Raw genomic sequence first — 21,702 nt, 5'->3', positions numbered from 1 at the left:
ATTCATGCCGTTCCTTTCTTCAAAACTTTCCCATACTGGGGCACCTGGGTGGCTCAGTGGATTAAGCCTCTGCCTTCGGCTTAGGTCATGATTTCAGGGTCTTGGGATCGAGTCCCGCATCCGGCTCTCTGCTCAGCAAGGAGTCTGCTTCCCCCTCTCTCTCTGTCTGTCTCTCTGCCTGCTTGTGATCTCTCTCTCTCTGTTAAATAAATAAAAAATCTTAAAAAAAAAAAACAAAAAACAAAAAACAAGCAAAAAAACCCCTTTCCCATACTTACACTGTCTTTGAAAGAAAAATAGTTGCCATAAGATAAGACCTCATGATCTCTGACTTGGGAGAGGTCTGAAGGCTTCAAGGCTGAGTTTACTGAATGCTGAAGCCCCAGATCCTATTCCCTAAGTATTGCTCTAGCCCTTGGGTCAGATGTTCTCTTGACAATTATATGATGATTGAGAAGTCCTACACCTGCTAGGGGTTTGTCTTTGAGTCTTTTTACATGGTGAGAAGTAGTTGTTTAACTGTTTTGAAGGGAAGAGGGAGGAAAGGGATAAAGGAGGGCGCGGAGCACCCCCAGGATAATCCTTGTCTTTCTAAGAAAAAAGTATCTCATTTCTCTCTGCCCAATCTCAGGCTTCTTTCTCCCCTCCCTTGTGTCCATGCTCTTTTCTTCTGCCATTCATTTCTCTCCTAGATTCTTCTAACTGGCTTTTAGTCTTCTCTTCAAATTGTGTCTGCAAGGACCTCCTAACCTGCTCTGATTTGGTTCAGATTCCTGCGTGCTGCGCTGACCTCGAGGACATCTTTGACTGTGCTGGTAGCTCTTAAAGGTGCCGCTTCCTCTGCACGTTTCCTTAAGGCTCAGACTCTGAAACCTGAACAGACCCATTCCTGAAAACTGTTTTACTTTTTTCCCTGCATGATGAGACTTCTTAACATCCAGAATTACAAAGAGACATTGGCAAGGTGGGGCCTCTACTGATTCATTTCCCTAGGAGGGGCAAACCTAGCACAGAATTGGTTCTTACATAATTGTCATTCACATATGATTAAGTTCATTCAGTTAAATTACAGCATTTCAAGACCAGGAAGTAAACCTGCCTCACAATAACCACAGAATACTAAGCTATTTTGGCTTTTTATTCTATTTATTTAGAGCATCTAACATGGTGTCTTGCCCACAGTTTTTTGTTTTTTGGTTTTTTTTTAAATAAATATTTTTAAAATACCATGTTTAGTTTAGCTAGGTTAGGTAAGAGAATATAAAAATACACACTCCCAAATGGTTCCCATAAAATCATGTGTAGTGTTTGTGATCATGAGGAGGAGGAAGATGATAAAAGGAATGAAGCAAAATGTAAACAATCGATGAGTCTGGGTGAAAGCTACATAAGAGTCCCTTACTCTTCCACCTTTTCTGAAATTTGAAATTACATCAAAATACAAATTTGCAAAAATAAAATACAAAATTAATAAAAGACGGGGCACAGGACAGGGCCACTCTTGTGCATCTAAGTGTGGGTCTGCAAAAAAAAACAAATCTTGAGAAAGTTTCTCTGTCATAATCCCAGCTTTGAGCAGCTCTATTCCCATTATAATCCAGTTCATTTGTATATCTGATTTGTGTCTTTACATCACATGACCAACCTAAAATGACAAGGCCTAGAAATGAAATTAATGATGTTTCTCTATTAGATCCAATTCCTGGTTTCGTGTTTGGTCTAATAGGTGGAATTTTGGCAGATGAGACATACCGCATTCACATGTCACCAGGAAGCCCCTAATCATGACCCAGAGCATAAGTCATGTCCAGGTTCCCCTCTCGTCGTGTTGTCAAAGCACATACCCTACAGTAGTGTACATGCCTAGAGTAAGAGTTAGTGGTGGGGGCAAGTTTATCATTTTTATTACTTTAACATTTTAGAAAATGCAGGAACCATGCTCAGCAGTCACCTGCTTTCCTATGACGCAGTACAAGATGATGATATACTCAAGAATCTGAGGGTCTCTGGACAGGTAATTTTTAAACAGAAAAGAAAAAGCCGTATTCAAACTTGTGTGTTCTCAAGTAAAGAAGTAGCTAGTGGCATTGTAGTGTCTCTCACTACAGCCTGGTTGAGTGAAGGTCATGCTGTGTCACTTTTCTTTTTCTAATTTTTTTTTTTTTTTTTGTCCTCTCTGAGACCTTGCAAACGAATGGAATGTTTTGTCATTTTAAGTTACTTTCTCCTGATACAAAGCAAACAGAGGCCTTCTCCGGAGAACAGATTCTGAATCAACAGCTCATGCGGCCGTTGAATTTTTATAATCCTTCTTGCCTGTGTGCTCACTTTGCCTGCGCTGGGCCATGCGGCCTGTCCCCCCACGGTCCGTCCTGTGTCACGGCTGTGGCTCAGGCGCACGGCTAAGATGGTGGCAAAAAAGGGAACTTGTCCTATCGGGATCCACCTCTAGGAGGCAGCGATGGGTAACTGACCTTCAGACAGTTGTCCTGTGGCAGATCGTTGTGGGCTCAGTTTCCCCCCTCTATGAATCAAGATACACCCTCTTCGGGCTGCTTGATATGGGGATTAAACATCAGAACACAAATCGTGCCAGGCCGGCACAGAGGAGTAAGGTAGCTGTCAGAGTACCAACAGATGAAACCAGAAACCTTGTCTGGGATAACAAGGACTTCGTCTCTCATGTTCCTCCAGTTGGACCCTTCATGTTGTTAGTGGACAGCAGTTCTCCGTGTAGACTGTGGAGAGGCTGGGATGAATATGGGGAGGGCAGGCTCAAGGCGTGGCCAGCCCCTCTAGGTGATTGGGAGGAGGTAGACTGTGTCATCTAGTGCTCATGTTGATTTACCTTAATTAGGAGAGTAATTGTACTTTTTTTTTTTTTTGCAAAAGGCTAATCAAGGAATACAACTAAGGAATACAGCTGTAAAAGGGATTCAGATCTTTGGTAATCTGCATCTTTGTGCTAGTTTGGAAAATCCATGATTTGTCTTAATTTATGTTTTTTCTTGTTTTATAATATGGTGACATTTAATTTTTAGGTTCTATTTAAAATCTATGCTCTTCGTGGGGCACCTGGGTGGCTCAGTGGGTTAAGGCCTTCGGCTCAGGTCATGATCTCAGGGTCCTGGGATCAAGCCCCGCGTCGGGCTCTCTGCTCAGCAGGGAGCCTCTTCTCTCTCTCTCTCTCTCTCTCTGCCTACTTGTGATCTCAGTCTGTGAAATAAATAAAAAAATAAAAAAAAAATCTTAAAATCTATGTTCTTCGTAAGTTTCTGCAGAGCAGGTACTGTAGTGTCTCCTTCCTCAGCCAGGTTTGGCAAGGACCAAATGAACATATTTCAAGATTCAGGTTAAAATTACATTGAAGTCCGGCCCTCCTTCTCTCCTGGTGGGGTTTTTGGGTTACTAATTAAGTTCTTAAACTCTAGTTCTCTTCTCTTGACATGTGGGAGTTGCTTTTTCTAAAACAAAAGGGAAAGACTAGATCCAAGAAATTTTCTGACTTTCATTAACACATCCCTTTTTACTGAGGACTAAGGAATGTGCCTTAGTTTAGAGAGCCTTTCTTAAGTCAAGATGGGAATGAATTGCACCTGTGTGAAATGACGACTTATTTAAAAGGTCATAACCTCCCAGTGATAGTGGAGGCAATGAGGTCATCTTTACTTTTTGTTCAGCATGAAGGAGTTAAATCTTTCGTTGGAATCATATCTAACGACTGTGTGACATCGCTCCTTCTTCTACTAAAGATTGTGGGCATTGGGTGTTTGGCCTTCCATTTGTTGACTATTACAAGTTTAATTTCTTACGTCCTTTAACTTATAAAAGGGGAAGCATATGTTTTAATAATCAGGTTGTGATAGGTAACACATTCTGGTACTGTAAGTAGAGTTGCGTTTGACATAGTAGATGAAAAAGGGCTTGGTCTCAGGCTTCACTGCCTTTCCTACTTGTTTCGGCAGGCGAGAGAATTTTTTAAGGCAGAACAACTTTTGGAAGTCTGAGGAGTTAGACTGCACTCTGGCTTTTAGCTGTGTGACCTTGGGCAAGTCACTGCACTTCCTGCAGCCTTGTTTTCTTCAAACCGGGGTCAAACTAATCATGTATACTTTTTCTCGTGAGGGGAAAGGAGCAGGTATAAAGTTGCGTTCTGAAAGCTGATTCTGAAAGTCTTGTGTCTTTTTTTCCTTGGTGCCTTGGGATGAGGGAGGATGTTAAGAATCAGAAGACACTTAACAAGGAACTTCAGTGCTGCTAACACAGTTCCTGGGCTCTCGGGCAGGGACAATTGTGTTGACACCTTTTACAGCCCTTCCCTCTGAGGAAGACTGTTCCTCCAGAACTAGATTTACATTGCCCACGAGCTGGCTGCTAGCATGTCACACACATAGTAGGTACAGTGTAACTTTTCAGTGAGTGCCTGGTAGTAATGCAGTTCAACACTAATGGGCACCTCACTGGATTTTATTTTTGCCTTGTGCTTGGATTCAGTACTTCTGTTGAAGGAACTCATTAATGAACTATTTGGCTGACTCTAGCCCATTGATAGTGAAGGCTTTGGATTGAACGTACTATAGAAGGATTTAACTGCTCTTTCCACTCATTGAGTAAACTCACTTTGCTGTCTCTTGAAACTTGATCAGAACCCGGAAACCCAAGCGGTCTGCCCCCATGGACCCATTCTGCACACGGAGTGGTGCCTCTTGAGAACACTTACTAGAAACCTGGCAAGTGGGGTGGCGTTCTCTGGAGCCATTTTTCATGGCCCACAGCGCGGGCGAGGCAGGGGGAGGTGCAGGCCCTCACACTTCTTTCTTTGACTCCTAGGACTTCACAAGGATTTCATTTGTGGGAAAGTTAGACAGTCAGCAAAGCTGATTTCTTGAGAACCTTTCTAATGAATAGTGTGTTAGAGGAGCATTTTTTAAAGGCAACTGGAACTACGCTAGTTTGGGGAGCATTTTCTGAAATGCTGAGTCGTGAAGGGGGCTGTTTCCAAATTGTGGCCCTAGATTTTTTTTTTTTTTAGGATTATTTATTTATTTATTTGACAGACAGAGATCACAAGTAGGCAGAGAGGCAGACAAAGAGAGGGGGTAAGCAGGCTCCCTGCTGAGCAGAGAGCCCCATGCAGGACTCGATCCCAGGGCCCTGAGATCATGGCCTGAGCAGAAGGCAGAAGCTTAATTACTGAGCCACCCAGGTGCCCCTTAAATTGTGGCCCTAGATTTTAAGGTTCCGTGGGCCTGAGAGTTGTGAGGGTGATGACACCAGTAATCGGTTACTTTCTCTAGGCCCAGCTGTGTTTAAACAACATTCAGTAAAAGTTCTTGGAGGGTAAGAATAGTGCCTTTGGGTTTTAATTTGTTTTTTCTTGTGTGTCCACAGCAGCCATTGTTTGATGTCCTGTGACTGAGAAACCGGCCTCTTCACTTGATTCTTATGCCTTTGGAGATGGAGCCCAAAATGAGCAAACTCGCCTTTGGGTGTCAGAGGAGCTCCACGTCGGACGATGACTCTGGCTGCGCGTTGGAGGAGTATGCCTGGGTGCCCCCAGGCCTCAGACCAGAGCAGGTGGGAACTGCTCATCCTGTGTGTTCTGTTTTCCAAGGGGATATAAGACTTTTAAGAATTGCTTTTAAAAAAAAATATATATATATATACATATATATATATACCATTACTACCACACTGACACCCTACCCTTCTCAGTCCTTACTTACTCTTTGGATAGTATAAATTTTTGCCTTTTAAGGTCATCCTTAATTTCTTTTTTTTTTTTTTTTAAGATTTTATTTATTTATTTGACAGACAGAGATCACAGGTAGGCAGTGAGGCAGGCAGAGAGAGAAGAGGAAGCAGGCTCCCCGCTGAGCAGAGAGCCCGATGCGGGGCTCGATCCCAGAACCCTGGGATCGTGACCTAAGCCGAAGTCAGAGGCCTTAACCCCCTGAGCCACCCAGGCGCCCCATCATCCTTAATTTCTTGATGAAAGTTTTCAGTCCTTTGGACTCCTGAATCCAGAAGCCCTCCAGTTATGCTATTTTTGCTCATGAATGACATCCAGAGCTCTGGTCATGCATTTGTTATGTGGCTGTCTGACATGTGTATTCGGAGAGTGAGAGGAACTTAACCTTTGAAAAAATAGTAACAACAGAAAGGTAATGAAAGAGGAACATTTCCATGTTCTCAGCAACGCTTTTGCTTTGGAACAGAAGAAATAGCTGTAAGAAACCATCTGAAGTATTACTGCTTAGACATTGGATCTTTGATAACCTGACACATAAAATAACAGTACAGACAATGCCCAAAATTAGCTGCCCCCTCCCCTCGCCACTTCACACTGTGGTGACACATTTTTTTAAGTGTATGCATATTCCCCCCCCCCCCTTAGCCTTATAATGATGAGCTTATTAAGCACTGATGGTGACAGATACTCTTATAAGGGTGAAGCCATAGTTTTGAAGTAACAGGTGCAGGTTGGGTGTGTGGTTGCTCCTGACTTATGGTGAGGAACTCTTCTGAGAATAGGGGCTCCTGATTCACGCTGGGCCTGCCCCGTGCCGATGTAGCTGCTGCTCCGTGGGTCCTTCTAGCTGGAAAGGCTTCTGTGGCCGATGCAATGGGGAGAGAGGGCAGCGGGCTGGCCCCCGGGTTAGGAGAGCCATATTTTGGCAAACTGCTCACTAGGAGAAAACCCCCTCTTCCAGCTTTGGGTCGGGGAGGTTTTGTGTGATACTAAGATCCTGAGGTGGACAGGCCCCCGATTCCCCGATCTCCGCTTCCCTTTTCCCTCAGCTAGCTTTCATTCTTTCTCAGTGCTGCAGTATACTCTGCGCTACTCAGCGAAGGGATATTCCTTAATATCCCTTAAGGAATTAATACTTAATTCCTTAAATACAACAGAAAATAAAAACCCCAAACAAAAATTGAGTCCTCCTCTCAGAGTGACCCAAGTACAGCTCAGTGTGGCTCCCCTCCAGTTTCCGTAGGGAAATGGACTTCAGGTATTTAGAAAATAACACCCAGGGAAGCAAAGAAAGCTGATGCTTGGGAGAACCTGATAAGGGAGAGTTGACAAAGTTTAACAAACCAGCTTTTGTCTTTGTAACGCGTAACATTCAGAGAGCAGATGCAGCGTGCTTGTGGAGTGGCTGGGTTGGGGACAGTGTCACACAGCCTGTGTGGTCATCGGCGGCATTCCCCTGCACTGTTTCTTGGCTGACCCTTGGGAGACTGGCTGAGGAATAGTAGCATTAACTGTGCACATTTTATGGTGCATCATTTATGATGCTCCTAATTGTCACTACAAATTACATTCCTGAAGAGCAATTTAGCAGCTGGGGGCTGGCAGTTCGAAGGCTTGCAGCTCTGCTGCGTTGGCTCAGCTGGTCTTCTCATTAGCTATAAGAGGCCAAGCCCTGTAGCTGAAGGGAAAGGTAACTTTTAAAGATGGAATATAAACTAAGATGTTCCCTTCCTGTATGCTGATGTCTTTCTTTCCATCTCTTCCTCAGATCCAGCTCTATTTTGCGTGTTTACCAGAGGAAAAGGTTCCTTATGTTAACAGTCCTGGAGAGAAACATCGAATTAAACAGCTTTTGTATCAGTTGCCACCACATGATAATGAGGTAAAATGACAGGAAGAAGGCTAATTTAAAAAAAAAAAAAATACACCCTAAACATTGAGATGCCTCTCATAAACTCTGTGTCCTCATTGGCTAGGGCTCTTTGGCCTTTCTTCAGTTAAAATTTGGCCTCAGGCTACAGCTTTCCATTCTTTAAGAGAGAAAAGAGTGTCAGTGCAATAAACTTAACAACAAGTTGGTTTTTATAGTGTTTGCCGCCACCCACCACTTATCAGGAGCCTACAAATTCTTGGGATTTCCCTGCCCTTTCATCCAGAGTCCTGGCTTTCTGATAGTCCAGGCCTGCAGTTGGGCTCCTGTAGAATGTGGAGTGTGTGTGGCAAGTAATAAGTTTAAAACTTTTGTAGAAAGGTTAATGTCTTACTTTTTTTTTTTTTTTCTTAAGTGTCTCTGATAAAAATTTAAACATTGCCTGTTTTTTTAAAAGCTAGTTCCTTCAAATTGTACTTCCCCTTTTGCTAGAGAGCAGCAAGATTGGGTGTCCTTGTAAAGGTATGGTACCATTTTTAAATCGGGGATTCACGGGACACGGCAGTTCAACTTGCTTTTTCCTGAAACTCGAACTCTGGAAATGAATTGGCGAGGGGGACCGTGCGCTCCAGTGTGGGGCTTGTTTTCCTGTCTCCGAAGGTGCGGTATTGCCAGTCTCTGAGCGAGGAGGAGAAGAAAGAACTGCAGGTGTTCAGTGCTCAACGGAAGAAAGAAGCACTTGGAAGAGGAACGATCAAGCTTTTGTCCAGAGCAGTGATGCATGCCGTGTGTGAGCAGGTAGCCCTCCTGGGATGAGGCGTGCGTGGGAGTGATGTGGACAGAGTGAGCTTGGGGTAGGTGACAGGGCTAGCACAGGCATGGGCCCCCAAAGCCTCCCCAAAATAAAAGGCAGCCTAGCTTTTTATTAAGTGGATGTTCATGTTTATAATTCTACGCTGCTGTGTATACGTGACGGGGGGAGTCTCTCTGGCCTTACGTAAACATCAGGTGACATCCTGCCTTCCTAGGATCTCCGCATGGAGGGAGGTACAGGGGCAAACCTAGCGTTCAGAACTACAGAAGCCTAATGAAGACCTTCAGATGGGCACTGGCTCAGAGCAGGGAATGTATCCTGTGAGAGGCTGGCTCAGAAAAACGACTTAATGGAAGTTGGGTGAAAACATTCCTCGAAACAGTCTAGTGTGGCAGATGTATCTGAGGCATGTTCGTTCCAGCTGAGAATCAGAAATAATCCAGCATTAAAGAGCTATTTAATCACCAACAGGAGGGGGCAAAAATAAAAGCTTTCTTGACAAAATGGGATTTAGTGTCAAGTGGGAAAGGCTGAGAATCCAGTCATCAAAGAAGGATCATCCCAATTCCAACTCCTTTTGTTTTTAGTGTGGGTTGAAGATAAACGGAGGTGAAATTGCAGTGTTTGCCTCTCGCGCGGGCCCTGGAGTGTGCTGGCACCCTTCCTGTTTTGTCTGCTTCACCTGTAACGAGCTGCTGGTCGACCTCATCTATTTTTACCAGGATGGAAAAATTCACTGTGGCAGGCACCATGCTGAACTGCTCAAACCACGGTGTTCAGCATGTGATGAGGTAAAAAAAAAAAAAAAGTTTATCCCTTAACACTGGAAAAAATGAGCTTTTAGTAAGCCAACATTCCACTGTTCACATCTAAGCAAAATATGTCCTGCTTTTGCTGTTTATTTTTAAGATAACCTTATGTATTCATATAATGGAATAATATGTAGCTAATAAAGAGAAGGCAGCGGGTGTCTTTGAGCATTGATAAGTAGGATGTCCTTGATGGATTGTGAGAGGAGAAAAATAAGTTGCAAGTAGAGTGTGTGGTAGATAATCTTCTTTTTGTTAAATGGAGAAATAGATTCTGTACATATCTGTATACACACAGAAATAGTATGGAAAGACATACACTGACTTAACAGTGGTTACCCCTGGCATGTAGAAAGGGGTGGTGGTGTGAAAGGAATTTTGTTTTTAAGCTTTTTATTTTAAAGTAATTTTAGATTTATGGAAGAGTTGGAGAGATGACAGAGTTCTGTAGACCCTCCCTTCAGCTTTCCCTACTGTTAACATGATGATGTATGCATCAAAACTAAGAAATTAACATTGGTCTAATACCATTAACTACACTTCAGACTTTAGATTTCCAGTTTCTCTGCTAATGTCTCTTTTCTAGCCCAAGATCCAATCTTAGGTACCTCATTGCATTCTCTCCTCAGTCTCCTTTAATCAGTGACTGTAAACTTTTAGTGTTTACTTTTATACATTTATTTTTTTAAGTTTTTTTTTTTTTTTTTTTTTTTAGTACTGTGCTATCTGAAATGTTTTTGAGGGGCACCTGGGTGGCTCAGTTAAGCATCTGACTTTTGGTTTCAGCTCAGGCCATGGTGGTCAGGGTCATGAGATCAATCCCTACATCGGGTCCCTGTGGAGTTTGCTTAAGACTCTCCCACCTGACCCCCGACCCCCCACCCCATGCTTGTGCTCTCTCTCACTCTCTCAAATCTTCAATTTTTTTGAAACCAAAATTAAAGAAAATAGTCTCTAATCTGGAGATGACCATCAGGTCGAATGAAGCATTATCTACAAGTGCTGTTCACATAATGCAGCATCTGGATAGCTGTAACTGGTGATTCTACAGACTTTTTAAATGAGTTTTCTATTAAAATACAGAACACTAAATTATTTCAATGCTAACATATTCTTTGCAAGATTATGCCATCGAAGTGTGATTGGAGGGCAAAAATATGACCAAATGAATTCTACCTAGTGTAGAAATCAATGTTTGTTAGTTTAAGCAGTCACTAAGTTTCTCTTTTTCATCATTTTTAATTTCTGCTCTTGCTTTGTATCTAAATTGAGTTAGATTTATGCTTGAAGCTGTAAGAAACAAGGTTAGCTAAGTGACTTTTTGAAGAGCTGTCGTCTGTCAGTTGCCCAGAAAACATAACAGTTAGAATAGCTTGCTAATAAGGTTTTCTTCCTTCCTGTTTCTTTTTAAAGATAATTTTTGCTGATGAGTGCACAGAAGCCGAGGGTCGCCACTGGCACATGAAACACTTCTGCTGCCTTGAGTGCGAGACCGTCCTGGGAGGACAGAGGTACATAATGAAGGACGGACGCCCGTTCTGCTGCGGCTGCTTCGAGTCTCTGTATGCGGAGTACTGTGAGGCCTGTGGGGAGCATATCGGTGAGTGCATAGCCAGCCTACCTGCCCGGTCACATGCCCAGCAGTCTGTCTGCAAATGGCTAGTCCTTTTTTTTTTTTTTTTTTTTTACTATAACTTATATACAGTGAAATGTACAGATCGTAATAGCTCTTTTGGTTTGTTGCATTTTGACAAATGGATATATAGTCAGTTCTCAGTATTTGTAATAGTTGTGTTCTATAAAGTTGCCTGAATTATTGAGTACAGAACCATTGTTCCTGGGAGAAATACAGGGTTGGGTTCCTACAAGCCTCTGGTCACATTTTCATCAGCTGATCAATATATAATCTTGTTTTTAATGTATGTTTTTGTTTGAAGGCATCTTATTTAATATACGTTGATTCATTCAAACTGACTTCCCAGCCAGTAGCACCGTAGCTCATGCCTGAATGAAGCTTCTCTAGGACACACATATTCTCTGGAAGACACAGCCCAGCTTTCTTGGGCTTAGGAACACTATCCAGCACTATGCCTGGGGGCCATTTTCAACAGGAGAATTAACAAAAAGCAGAAACATGTGAAGAAAACACGATAATAGAAACTAGAAGAAAGAGAAAACAGACCCAGGCTATGTCAGTTGTTTAAAGAGCTGAGACAAAAGACAAGACGTTGCTTTGACCTAGCTGAGAACATGCTTCTCAGCTGGCTCCAATTTTTTGTCGTTCTGCATGTGCCTACAAATTCCTTGAAAGCCCTGCAAGTGTTGATTTCGGTGTTACAAATAAATCTTAGCAAATAGGCAATTCAAAAATAAGCAATTTGCACATAGTAAGAATTAACTGTGCCACAACCCTTTCAGATACAGAACATTCCCATCCCCCTTCGAGTTCCCTCATACAAACAGTCCTGCCCATTCCTTCCTCCTCTAACTAGAGATCACACTGTAATCTCCTCCTCTGTCCCTTCCCAAAACAGGGGTGGACCACGCCCAGATGACCTATGACGGGCAGCACTGGCACGCCACAGAAGCTTGCTTCTCTTGCGCCCAGTGCAAAGCTTCTTTGTTGGGATGTCCCTTCCTTCCCAAACAAGGCCAGATTTACTGCTCGAAAACATGCAGCCTTGGTGAAGATGTCCACGCCTCTGATTCTTCTGACTCTGCGTTTCAGTCCGCTCGGTCTAGAGACTCCAGAAGAAGTGTCCGGATGGGCAAAAGCAGTCGGTCAGCCGATCAGTGTAGACAGTCCCTTCTCTTGTCCCCCGCTCTGAACTACAAGTTTCCTGGCCTGTCAGGCAATGCGGAGGACACCCTTTCTCGGAAGTTGGATGACCTGAGTCTCTCCAGGCAGGGAGCAAGTTTTGTCAATGAAGAATTCTGGAAAGGTAGAGTGGACCATGAAACCCCAGAAGACCCTGAAGAATGGGCTGAGCATGAAGATTACATGACGCAGCTCCTCCTCAAGTTTGGTGATAAAAGTCTCTTTCAGCAGCAGCCCAATGAGATAGATATTCGAGCCAGCGAGCATTGGATATCTGATAACATGGTTAAAACCAAGACCGAGTTAAAGCAAAATAACCAGAGCCTCGCAAGTAAAAAATACCAATCTGATATGTACTGGGCACAGTCACAGGATGGACTGGGTGATTCTGCTTACGGCAGCCACCCAGGCCCTGCAAGCAGCAGAAGGCTCCAGGAGTTAGATCTGGACCACGCGGCTGCAGGCTATAACCATGAGCAAACACAGTGGTATGAAGATTCCCTGGAGTGTTTGTCAGACTTGAAACCAGAGCAAAGCGTTCGAGATTCTATGGATTCTTTGGCTTTATCTAATATCACAGGTATGTAATCTAGGGATTATGGGTATTTGGAAAAAAGAACCACTAAACAATTTATTCAGCAAACTATGGTCCAGCAGTAGGAACTATGTTATTTAAAACTGCAGACCAAGGGAAGGAGGAAGTTTACCTTAAATGCAGAACACTAACAAAACAAACATGTGCATACGTGTGTGCATCTGTAGACATTTTAACATAAGCTTTTTGTATAGGTATTGTCCATATTTTAAACAGGAGGAAATGGATTTATTTGGTTAATGGAGTCTGCATCTTGTCTGAAAGATTCTGTACTCTTTGGATTGTGCTATATGAATTTCAAGATTCTAAAACCAGCCTGTGTCCTTTATAAGCTCCTAGTATCTTTTATATTTTCCTGAATTGCCCTGTGACAACAGATAGCTCAAAAGAGCTGAATGGTTTTTTTACCCAGATTATAAAAGAACTTCACTTTGTTTCCAAAGCATATTCATATCAGTTATCTACATTTTACCCTTAACAATGATCCTGAGCTATGGAGAGTGGATATTACTTATTGAGTTTTATAAATGAAGAAACTTGAATTATCAGGAGGCTAAATGCCTAAATTGACATGTGTTTTTATTTTTTTAAAAGATTTTATTTATTTATTTGACAGAGATCACAGGTAGGCAGAGAGAGGGGAAGGGAAGCAGGCTCCCTGCAGAGCAGAGAGCCTGATGCAGGGCTTGATGCCAAGACCCTGGGATCATGACCTGAGCCAAAGGCAGAGGCTTTAACCCACTGAGCCACCCAGGCGCCCCTTGACATGTGTTTTTAAAGGCAAGACTGAGCCTAGAACCCACCTTCCTGAGTGTCACATTTGCATTAAGTCTTTGGATACAAAACTATCACTGGCCCATGGCTAGCAAAGGCTTTGGCTCATTTTATAGTCAAGCTAACGACTTCGGTCTTCTCATGAAGGTTATGATACTGTAATACAGCAAAGGCTTTGGTGGCTGCCCCTTGCCAGGCCTAACCCTGGCAAGGAGGGAGAAGGGAGCTACATTCCTGGTTTCCGTTGACTTGTCAAAGATGAGGCCTACAACAAAGGGGAGTTGAGGAATGTGGGTCGGACGACACTCAGCATATCCTGTTTGCCAGGCCCTGTGGAAGGTATTTTAACACGTAGTATCAAAAGCAGACATCATTTGGTACACAAAGTGTTAGGGATAAACATTCCTTGCCAATAACAGGCTGAGAAATAGGCTCCCTCTAGAAAGTAGAAAGTTACGTGGTCTCCAGTGGACAGTAGTCTGCACCATGCCCGAGTCCCTTATTGCCGGCTGAACAATATTCATTTAACTTGCCTGGGCATTGTTTAAAAAAAAAAAAAGAGCATTATCCATTTTGAGAAAAGCTTTCTTCAAGTCAGATTAATCTGAAAGTAGCATAGTTCGTAGAGGTGAAGGGGAAAGGCTGGATGTGATGGTCCAGGTGCAGGGCCGGCCGACTTCTGGTAAAGGGCTAGACAGTACTTGTTGGAGCGCACGGTCTCTGCTGCAGCCACTCAGCTCTGCAGAAAGCAGTGGCCGATGATGCATAAGAGAATAGGTGTGGCTGTGTTCCCATGAGACTTTATCCCCAAATAGGTTGTGAGCCAAATACGGTCCTGGCGCTGGTGTGCTGACCTCTCACCTAGGTATAGAAGGACCATAACGGTGTGGCCCTGTGGAGGCAAAGGGAAAGATTGCTTTGAGAGATGTTCAGGTGAAGTAGTCTGGTTTTCATGTATTAAGAGGCAGAAGCTTCTACATGTCATGTTCTATATAAACTAATGAGACTTCTATGAAGCTTTGAAATTTGTGCTGCAAATGACAGGAGCTGCAACTATCGTCTGGCTCCAAAAGAGCTGGGCTTGTAAGAGGCTGTGCCCCTTGTACCAACAGAAGTCTGACCACCTCAGTTACGTATATATGCATGTCAGTCTTACCTGTGGGTGTTAGTCAGATATTGAAATTTGGGAGAATTTTCTTTGAAATGCTTCAAGTGGCTTATTTGTAATAATTGTCTCGGCTTTTCTCCTAGGGGCGTCCGTGGATGGAGAAAGCAAGCCGAGACCCTCATTGTATTCTCTGCAAAACTTTGAGGAGATGGAGGCAGAGGATTGTGAGAAAATGAGCAATATGGGGACTTTAAACTCCTCCATGTTGCACAGGAGTGCGGAGTCCTTAAAGAGTCTAAGTTCAGAGTTGTGTACAGAAAAAATCATGCCTGAGGAGAAACCGGTCCATCTGCCAGTGCTTCGAAGATCCAAGTCTCAGTCCAGACCACAGCAGGTCAAGTTTTCGGATGATGTCATCGACAACGGAAACTATGACAACATCGAAATCCGGCAGCCTCCAATGAGCGAGAGGACTCGAAGACGGGTCTACCATTTCGAAGAGAGGGGATCCAGGTCTCATCACCATCGCCGCAGGAGAAGTAGGAAGTCCCGCTCTGACAATGCTCTGAATCTTGTTACGGAACGAAAATATTCTCCCAAGGACAGACTGCGACTTTACACCCCTGATAATTACGAGAAATTTATACAGAATAAAAGTGCCCGGGAGATTCAAGCGTACATCCAGAATGCTGATCTGTACGGACAGTATGCCCACGCCACGTCCGATTATGCGCTGCAGAACCCGGGACTGCCCAGGTTTCTGGGACTCTACGGTGAGGACGATGATTCCTGGTGTTCCTCCACCTCCTCCTCCTCCGACTCAGAAGAAGAAGGGTATTTTCTTGGACAACCAATTCCTCAACCCCGGCCCCAGAGATATGCCTACTATACAGATGACCTTTCGAGCCCGACTTCTGCACTCCCTACTCCTCAGTTTGGTCAGAGGACAACTAAATCCAAGAAGAAAAAGGGACACAAGGGCAAAAACTGTATTATTTCTTAACCTAGTAAGCTGTGGAGATCATGTTTAAACTTTGCCATTAGCCATCTGGAATCATATCTTTTTCTTCCATAGGAAAGTTGCTAAAATAGTTTAAAGTGCTTTGCCCATGTAAATGAGACTCCTGCTGCTGTTACAGTGTCAGATTAACATTTGGAAGGTGTGATTTCTCCAGTTTGCCCTTCTTGGATGGTGCCAGGTTGATGTGACATCTTGTGCCTGTCAGGTGCATTCCAGTTCTATGTAGCGGCTTTGGTCTCCAGTCCTCAAGAGAATCCTCCAGATACTGTCCCGAGGTGATTGGATGGGGGTGTTGATTTCAGACAATGGAGAACTTCCGCCACCTTTGTAAAGCGGTAGTGTTTGTCATTGGTCTACACCAGGTTGGCCCAGGTCCTGATCAGTCTGTCTTGTTGTGCGGCATGCACGTAGTCACACTGACCCACACAATACTGTGCATCCCATCGTACAAGACCACCTTGTCCCCTTTCAATTAGCCAGGTAAACATTGCATTGTATTTGCTCCAGCTACAGATTGAAAAAGACATTGCTATTTATAATGTAGTATTTCATAGACTTAAGTGTATTCCTAATTTAACGGTGCAAATATTAATGTACATATGTACAGTTCAGATTTTAAAGCTGATATTTTTATATCCCTGAATTGCAAGACATTTGTTACACTGCAGTGCTAGATTTGTTGGGGAACCAGAAACAGCATTTATGGATGAAATGATTGCTTGTATTTTAGTCAGGGTTTATAAGCTTAGATGGTCAAATTTATATTGCCTAGTGATGGAAAGTTCAAATTTTTTGATTTTTCAATATTAAAAAGGCTCTGTATGCATGGTGGGGCTATGTAAATACTCTTTAAAACTATGGCCCTATTAATCTTACGAGTGCTATTTATGGGTCAAGCAATGTAAACTGTATAAATGTAAAAACAAACCCATACATATCCCTGGAATATATGGTAAAAACAAGTAGAAGTTGTTTGGGTGAATGTTTTTTTCCCTTTTGGGCATGGTAGGGGGTGCCTTTCCCATTTTCAACAGAGTGGTGATTATTTCCTGGGAAGAGAAGAGACCAAAACTTAAAGGATCTGCTGTATAGGGCAGAGGATTTTGTAGATTGATCATTTGAAGAGAGGCTATTCCTTTTTACCCTTCCCTTCTAGCTAATTTGTTGGTCTTGAACAGAAATTTTGAAAACTGGGCCTTTGGGTTATGTGTTTCCTTCAGAGGATGCTGTGCCAACTGACTGCTTCAAGTTTATGAGGTTCTGTCTTGAGGGCAAATTATCTTGCAGTTGAACTAATGAACTGATAATTTTGTTATGGGCCATACTTGCACATATGTTTTAGTCCCAAGGTCCTAGTGTTATCTTGGACCTTTAGGAAGGTATTAAATAAATGCTTAATAAATAACAAACTACCTTTCTGAACACAGATGTTTGCAAACATATCCAGGTAACTTCCATTTTGCTCGTCTGTTTCGGCATGATTTATTTTGCCATTCTTCTACCGTTAACAGGCCACATTTGATCCCCGCAATAATCTTTTGCCCCTACTAATAGGTGGGAAATAGGACTTGAGGCACAGAGGCAAACTTGTCCATTATTTAGTCGAACGGCGAAAAGCTATGTTAGGCCTTGGGGAAAGAGGACATGAATCCAGTTGCTAGACCAGCATCCTCTACACCCATCCCTAGATAGGGCAAGGCTTTGTAGCTGGGCTAGACAGAGCTCCTTCAGAAGCACGCAACAGGTGACAGCATGCCTACTCAACAACTCTACAATTTCCCTGGTCTGGTTCATTTTGAGAAATGTATCAGCAGTGAAAAGGAAATGCATGTACCTGGTAAAAACAAAATAACAGAACAACTCGAAAGATAGCAGAGTATCTCCTTTCCACTCTTCATCCCCTGTCCCTCAGGTCCCTTCCCGGAAGTAACCACTATTAGTTATTTCTAGTGTGTCCTTCAGATGTTCAAAGCATATTTATGTAAATATCTTTTTAAAAGTGGTAGCAAACCATCCATGCTTTTTTCACTTTATATGTGGACATTCCACATTAGCACAAATAGGTCTACCTCATTCTTTCAATGATGGTATAATACGCCATAAATGACTTACCCAGTCCCTTAGTGAGGGACTTGAATTCCTCATAGATACCTTATCCTGCATTGACGCATCTGCACATAAATTCTGAGCAGCAGCATTCCTGGGACAGAAGTTATATATTTAAAATTTGGACAGATATCACCAATTCTCCTCCAAAAGTAATCTAATTTTTACACTAACAAGGTAGAGAGTGCTTGTTCCACCGCAATCTCACAGAACATATTAGCAAATATCTCCCTTTTGAATATCTCTCAGCTTTTCAGAATCCATGCTGCAAACGGTGGGCATCCTTTTGGAAAGACTGCAATGATATGCTGCTTACAAAAGATGAATCATAAACAGTAATACATAGCCTGGAGAAATGTTGGTGGAAGCTGAAGTCACTGTCCTTGGTAGTTGTCAAGTCACTGTCAAAAGATCAGTTCCTTTTGCTTCTGGCAACAATCTCCCTATTCATTTTTTCGTTTCCTTATGTAAGGGTCCTATAGATTGCTAAATGCTTAGGGAAATGCAGAAATATTTACTCACAGTAATAACGGGACCTTTAAAGCTTCTCAATCTCAGTAGGAAAGACAAGGACTAGCTGCAAGAGAAGAGAAACCACTGCCTTGCAGTTCTGTCAAGAATTAGGCGAGAAAACTAAGCATGTAGTTACTGAAAGTTATTCATAGATATAGTTATTAACAAGAGTGCAAAGTATCTGACGGGGTCCCAAGATAAATATCCAATGTTAAAACGCAGTTGCTAACCTCTACACGTGTGAGGCAGAGTCCTATTTGGTACATTTGCTGCACTTGAGAGCAAACTGGAGAACGTTTTGCTTACGGCCAATGAAGGGGCACAGATAAAATGTCAACGGGACCCCCTTCAGCCCTCACTAAAAGAACATGATTCATTTTCTGTATGCATTTGCGATATACTTTATGCTCTGCCTTCTAGTTTCTTGAGTTAAATAAAAAGCACCAGAAGGAAAAGGAGGTATCATTTGCTGTCTAACGCTCTTACTTTAGATCCAAATCGTGGGCCGCCTTTAGAAGAGCAGTAAAATTGGAACGGGCACCCAAGTCTGCTAGCTTTCCAGGTATGGCATGCGTTGCTGCCCCACTTGGTTCTTGGGTGATGGGTCCTCAAAGTATCGAGTACCCGGAGGATTTTAGCACAGGTATTATTAACACAGCATGAGTATACTTCGGTTTCTTGAGCTTCTCTTTTCTAATGGGTGCTTGACTACTGCCACGGAGAGGAGAACAAGTGTTGCTTAGACCTGCCTTCACATTTTTAGTAACCAGCAATTTAAACTTTTGGCAAATCTAGCTTTTAAATGCTAGCAACTAGTTTCAAACATTTCTGAAACACTTCGAACAAAGTGAGCCTGCCGTCAGCACATCTCCAGGGCATGAGTTCTATATTCTGGAGTGTGAAGGTGATTCCCCTATCTCTCAGAGCTGATGAGGAGAGGCACAATTAATTACCGTTTACAGAAATACTTGTGAGCTTTTCTGATGCACAAGAGAGAAAAACTGAAATTGAAAAAATTCTAAGAGCCTGAACAATGCTGATTGACACTATTATGGTCAATATCCTTTTCATTAGTCAAATGAGAAAATTGTGTATTGCTAGGCATGCTTAGGAGCGACCCCAAAATGAGAGGCGTGCTCCCATACAATCACGCGGGTTTTCTGTTTACCCGGAAGTTTGCCTGTAAACAAGGCCAAGGAGAAATGAGCAGGAGCAACTGAATTTTGTGCCTCTCAGCTCACATTTTGCTGAGGTCACAGAATCAAACTTCACTGGGGAGAAAAGTCTAATAGTACCTTTCACAAAAAGGGAAGAACATATGGAACAAAAACATTGGGTAGGGGCACCTGGGTGGCTCAGTTGGTTGGGTCTCTGCCTTCGGCTCAGGTCATGATCTTGGGGTCCTGGGTTCAAGCCCCGCATCCGGCTCTCTGCTCAGCAGGGAGCCTGCTTCCCCTTCTCTCTCTCTGCCTACTTGTGATCTCTGTCAAATAAATAAATAAAATGTCAAAAAAAAAAAAAAACCATTGGGTATATATAGACTTGGTCACAGGACAAGAACTGATTGATTCTTTCTGAACAGAATCAGCTAGTTGGTCCAGTATTCCTATCTCAGGGATCAATTTTAGCCTTAACTTTTCTTTTTGCAAAGGGAGTGGCATGTTTCTTTACTGCTCTGTGTGCACAAGTCTTGTGGAGCCAACTTTAAATATAACTTGCAGCCCATTCCCTGCAAACATCTGATTCCAAACAACCGTTAAGAATATGAAACCAGTCCTCTTAAATGGTAATACTTGCTTTAGTGTTTCTAGATAAATGAACCAAGCAATTGACACTGGAAAAGACAGTTACTAATCTAATACACATCACCACAAAGCTAATCTTGCAGAGTGGGGCCGAGCCCACTGGATGCCAGGATTCAGGAGATCTGGGTTAGGAGACCTGCCTCTCTCATTAACTCAAGCAGGCTAAGTGCTCTGACCCAATTTCTACTTCTGTAATATGAGAGTTGCTAGACCTTCTCAAAGGTTTCCTTCTAGTTTCAGTATTCTGTGAAGACTAAACTGAATTTATACATCAAGAAAGTCATTGAAGTGTTTTTCCCTTTTTTGACTCTTTCATTTACCAAATACTATTACCAACCAGTATGCTGGTAAATGATTCCTAAAAGGATGATCCCTCCAAAGGGGGAGCTAAAACCTCATGGGAATAGGGAACTTTTAAAGGGTTGGGGCTTTTGTCTATTTTTATTTTTCTGTTAATGCTTTGGACTCTCAGTGGGCATGGGTTAAACTAAATCATGGGGGGAAAGTCTGAGGATGTTACATCCCTATCAGTGCATATGCTTCAAACTGGCTTTTGCCCTCATCAAAGTAGACCGTTGGGAGACTACATAAAGTATGTTGAAGGCAAGATACTTTCCTTCCTCATGTTATTTTTCTCCAGTTACCAGAAGGATATGATTTTTTCCTACATCTTAGAGGGGTGCTACTGGTAGCAATCTTATTCTTGACTTTCCAAACATGTAAGCAAAGCTGAAAAGGTGTTAACTATGTTTAATCTTAGTTCCTAGAATGGGAGAGTTGAATTACCAAGTTAAATGGCCACTTAAATGGCTCTTCTCAAATCCACCATGGCATCAGGTATACAGCAGCTGGAAAGCCAAGTCCTAGGCTACACCATGGCCATAAGGGCTGTAACCCTATTTGCTGCTTGCTAGGATCCTAACTACCCCTGGTGAATCTCCAAGGTGTTTCATAAAATAGCTCCAAAACAGAAGTCCTAGGAACCAATATGGAGGCTAGTAGCAACGGAGGATAAAATTAAAACAGGAAAAATCTACTGAACTAGGCTTTGAATTTTCTCTAAAGCTTTTGGTAGAGTTATTTCTATATTACCCATTCAATTACATGCACATACATCAAACAGCCAGTATGTTCAGGAGTCAGGATTTTAACCTAGTTTTATGAATGACCACCAAACTTCTCACTTGGTCTAAGAACACTGACTTTAGAGTTGAAAGATTTGGGTAAAACTCTGTCTCTGCCACTTCCAGCTATATGACCTTAGGCAAGTAATAACTTTTCCTGCTCTTGACTGTAAAAGGAGAATACAATTTCCATTGGCTTATTATATGTGAAAGTATGAATCAAAAAACACTACAAAGGTGGTTCTAACCCTGTTCAGGTTGTGAAATAACTGAATACATGGTGTTTTTCAGGATCTTATGAAGTATTTGATAAACTAAGCCTGATATATTTGAACCTACATCCAATATAATACAGTAAGATTCTACTCTACAGAAGTAGCAGAATACAAAGATTAAAATAGGAAATCTCTGCCAAAGCAGGGCTAGTTCTGTACCCTTAGCCCCAGCTTACTAAGGTGTGGGCAGGATCTCCCCCCTCCTTCACTCAACATTCCCACCCCAGGACAAGGAGGCCATGGAGGCCATAGGCCTTGCAGAGGTCAAGCCATCCCAGGGGTTGAGGAGATGCTGAGGAAACTGTCTTTCATCTTGGA

General features: G+C 42.7%; 1 protein-coding gene across 6 annotated transcripts in view; it reads left to right on the top strand.

Moving 5' to 3' along the window:
• PRICKLE1 (prickle planar cell polarity protein 1) overlaps window positions 1-16,987 on the top strand; it is a 113,258-nt gene extending 96,271 nt beyond the window's left edge. For all 6 annotated transcript variants that reach the window (XM_059402924.1, XM_059402927.1, XM_059402928.1 and 3 more), the window contains 7 exons: window positions 5,392-5,577; window positions 7,521-7,634; window positions 8,283-8,420; window positions 9,024-9,227; window positions 10,659-10,845; window positions 11,780-12,643; window positions 14,684-16,987. In XM_059402924.1, the coding sequence (XP_059258907.1) occupies window positions 5,446-5,577; window positions 7,521-7,634; window positions 8,283-8,420; window positions 9,024-9,227; window positions 10,659-10,845; window positions 11,780-12,643; window positions 14,684-15,543 (2,499 nt within the window). In that variant the 5' untranslated portion in view covers window positions 5,392-5,445 and the 3' untranslated portion in view covers window positions 15,544-16,987. The remainder of the gene's footprint in view (window positions 1-5,391; window positions 5,578-7,520; window positions 7,635-8,282; window positions 8,421-9,023; window positions 9,228-10,658; window positions 10,846-11,779; window positions 12,644-14,683) is intronic.
• The last annotated feature ends 4,715 nt before the right edge of the window (window positions 16,988-21,702 follow it).

The sequence above is a fragment of the Mustela nigripes genome, chromosome 6 (genome assembly GCF_022355385.1).
Source record: "Mustela nigripes isolate SB6536 chromosome 6, MUSNIG.SB6536, whole genome shotgun sequence".
Classification (NCBI taxonomy): Eukaryota; Metazoa; Chordata; class Mammalia; order Carnivora; family Mustelidae; genus Mustela; species Mustela nigripes.
Note: the sequence above shows the minus strand (reverse complement) of the source record. Positions and strands in the feature narration are given on the sequence as shown.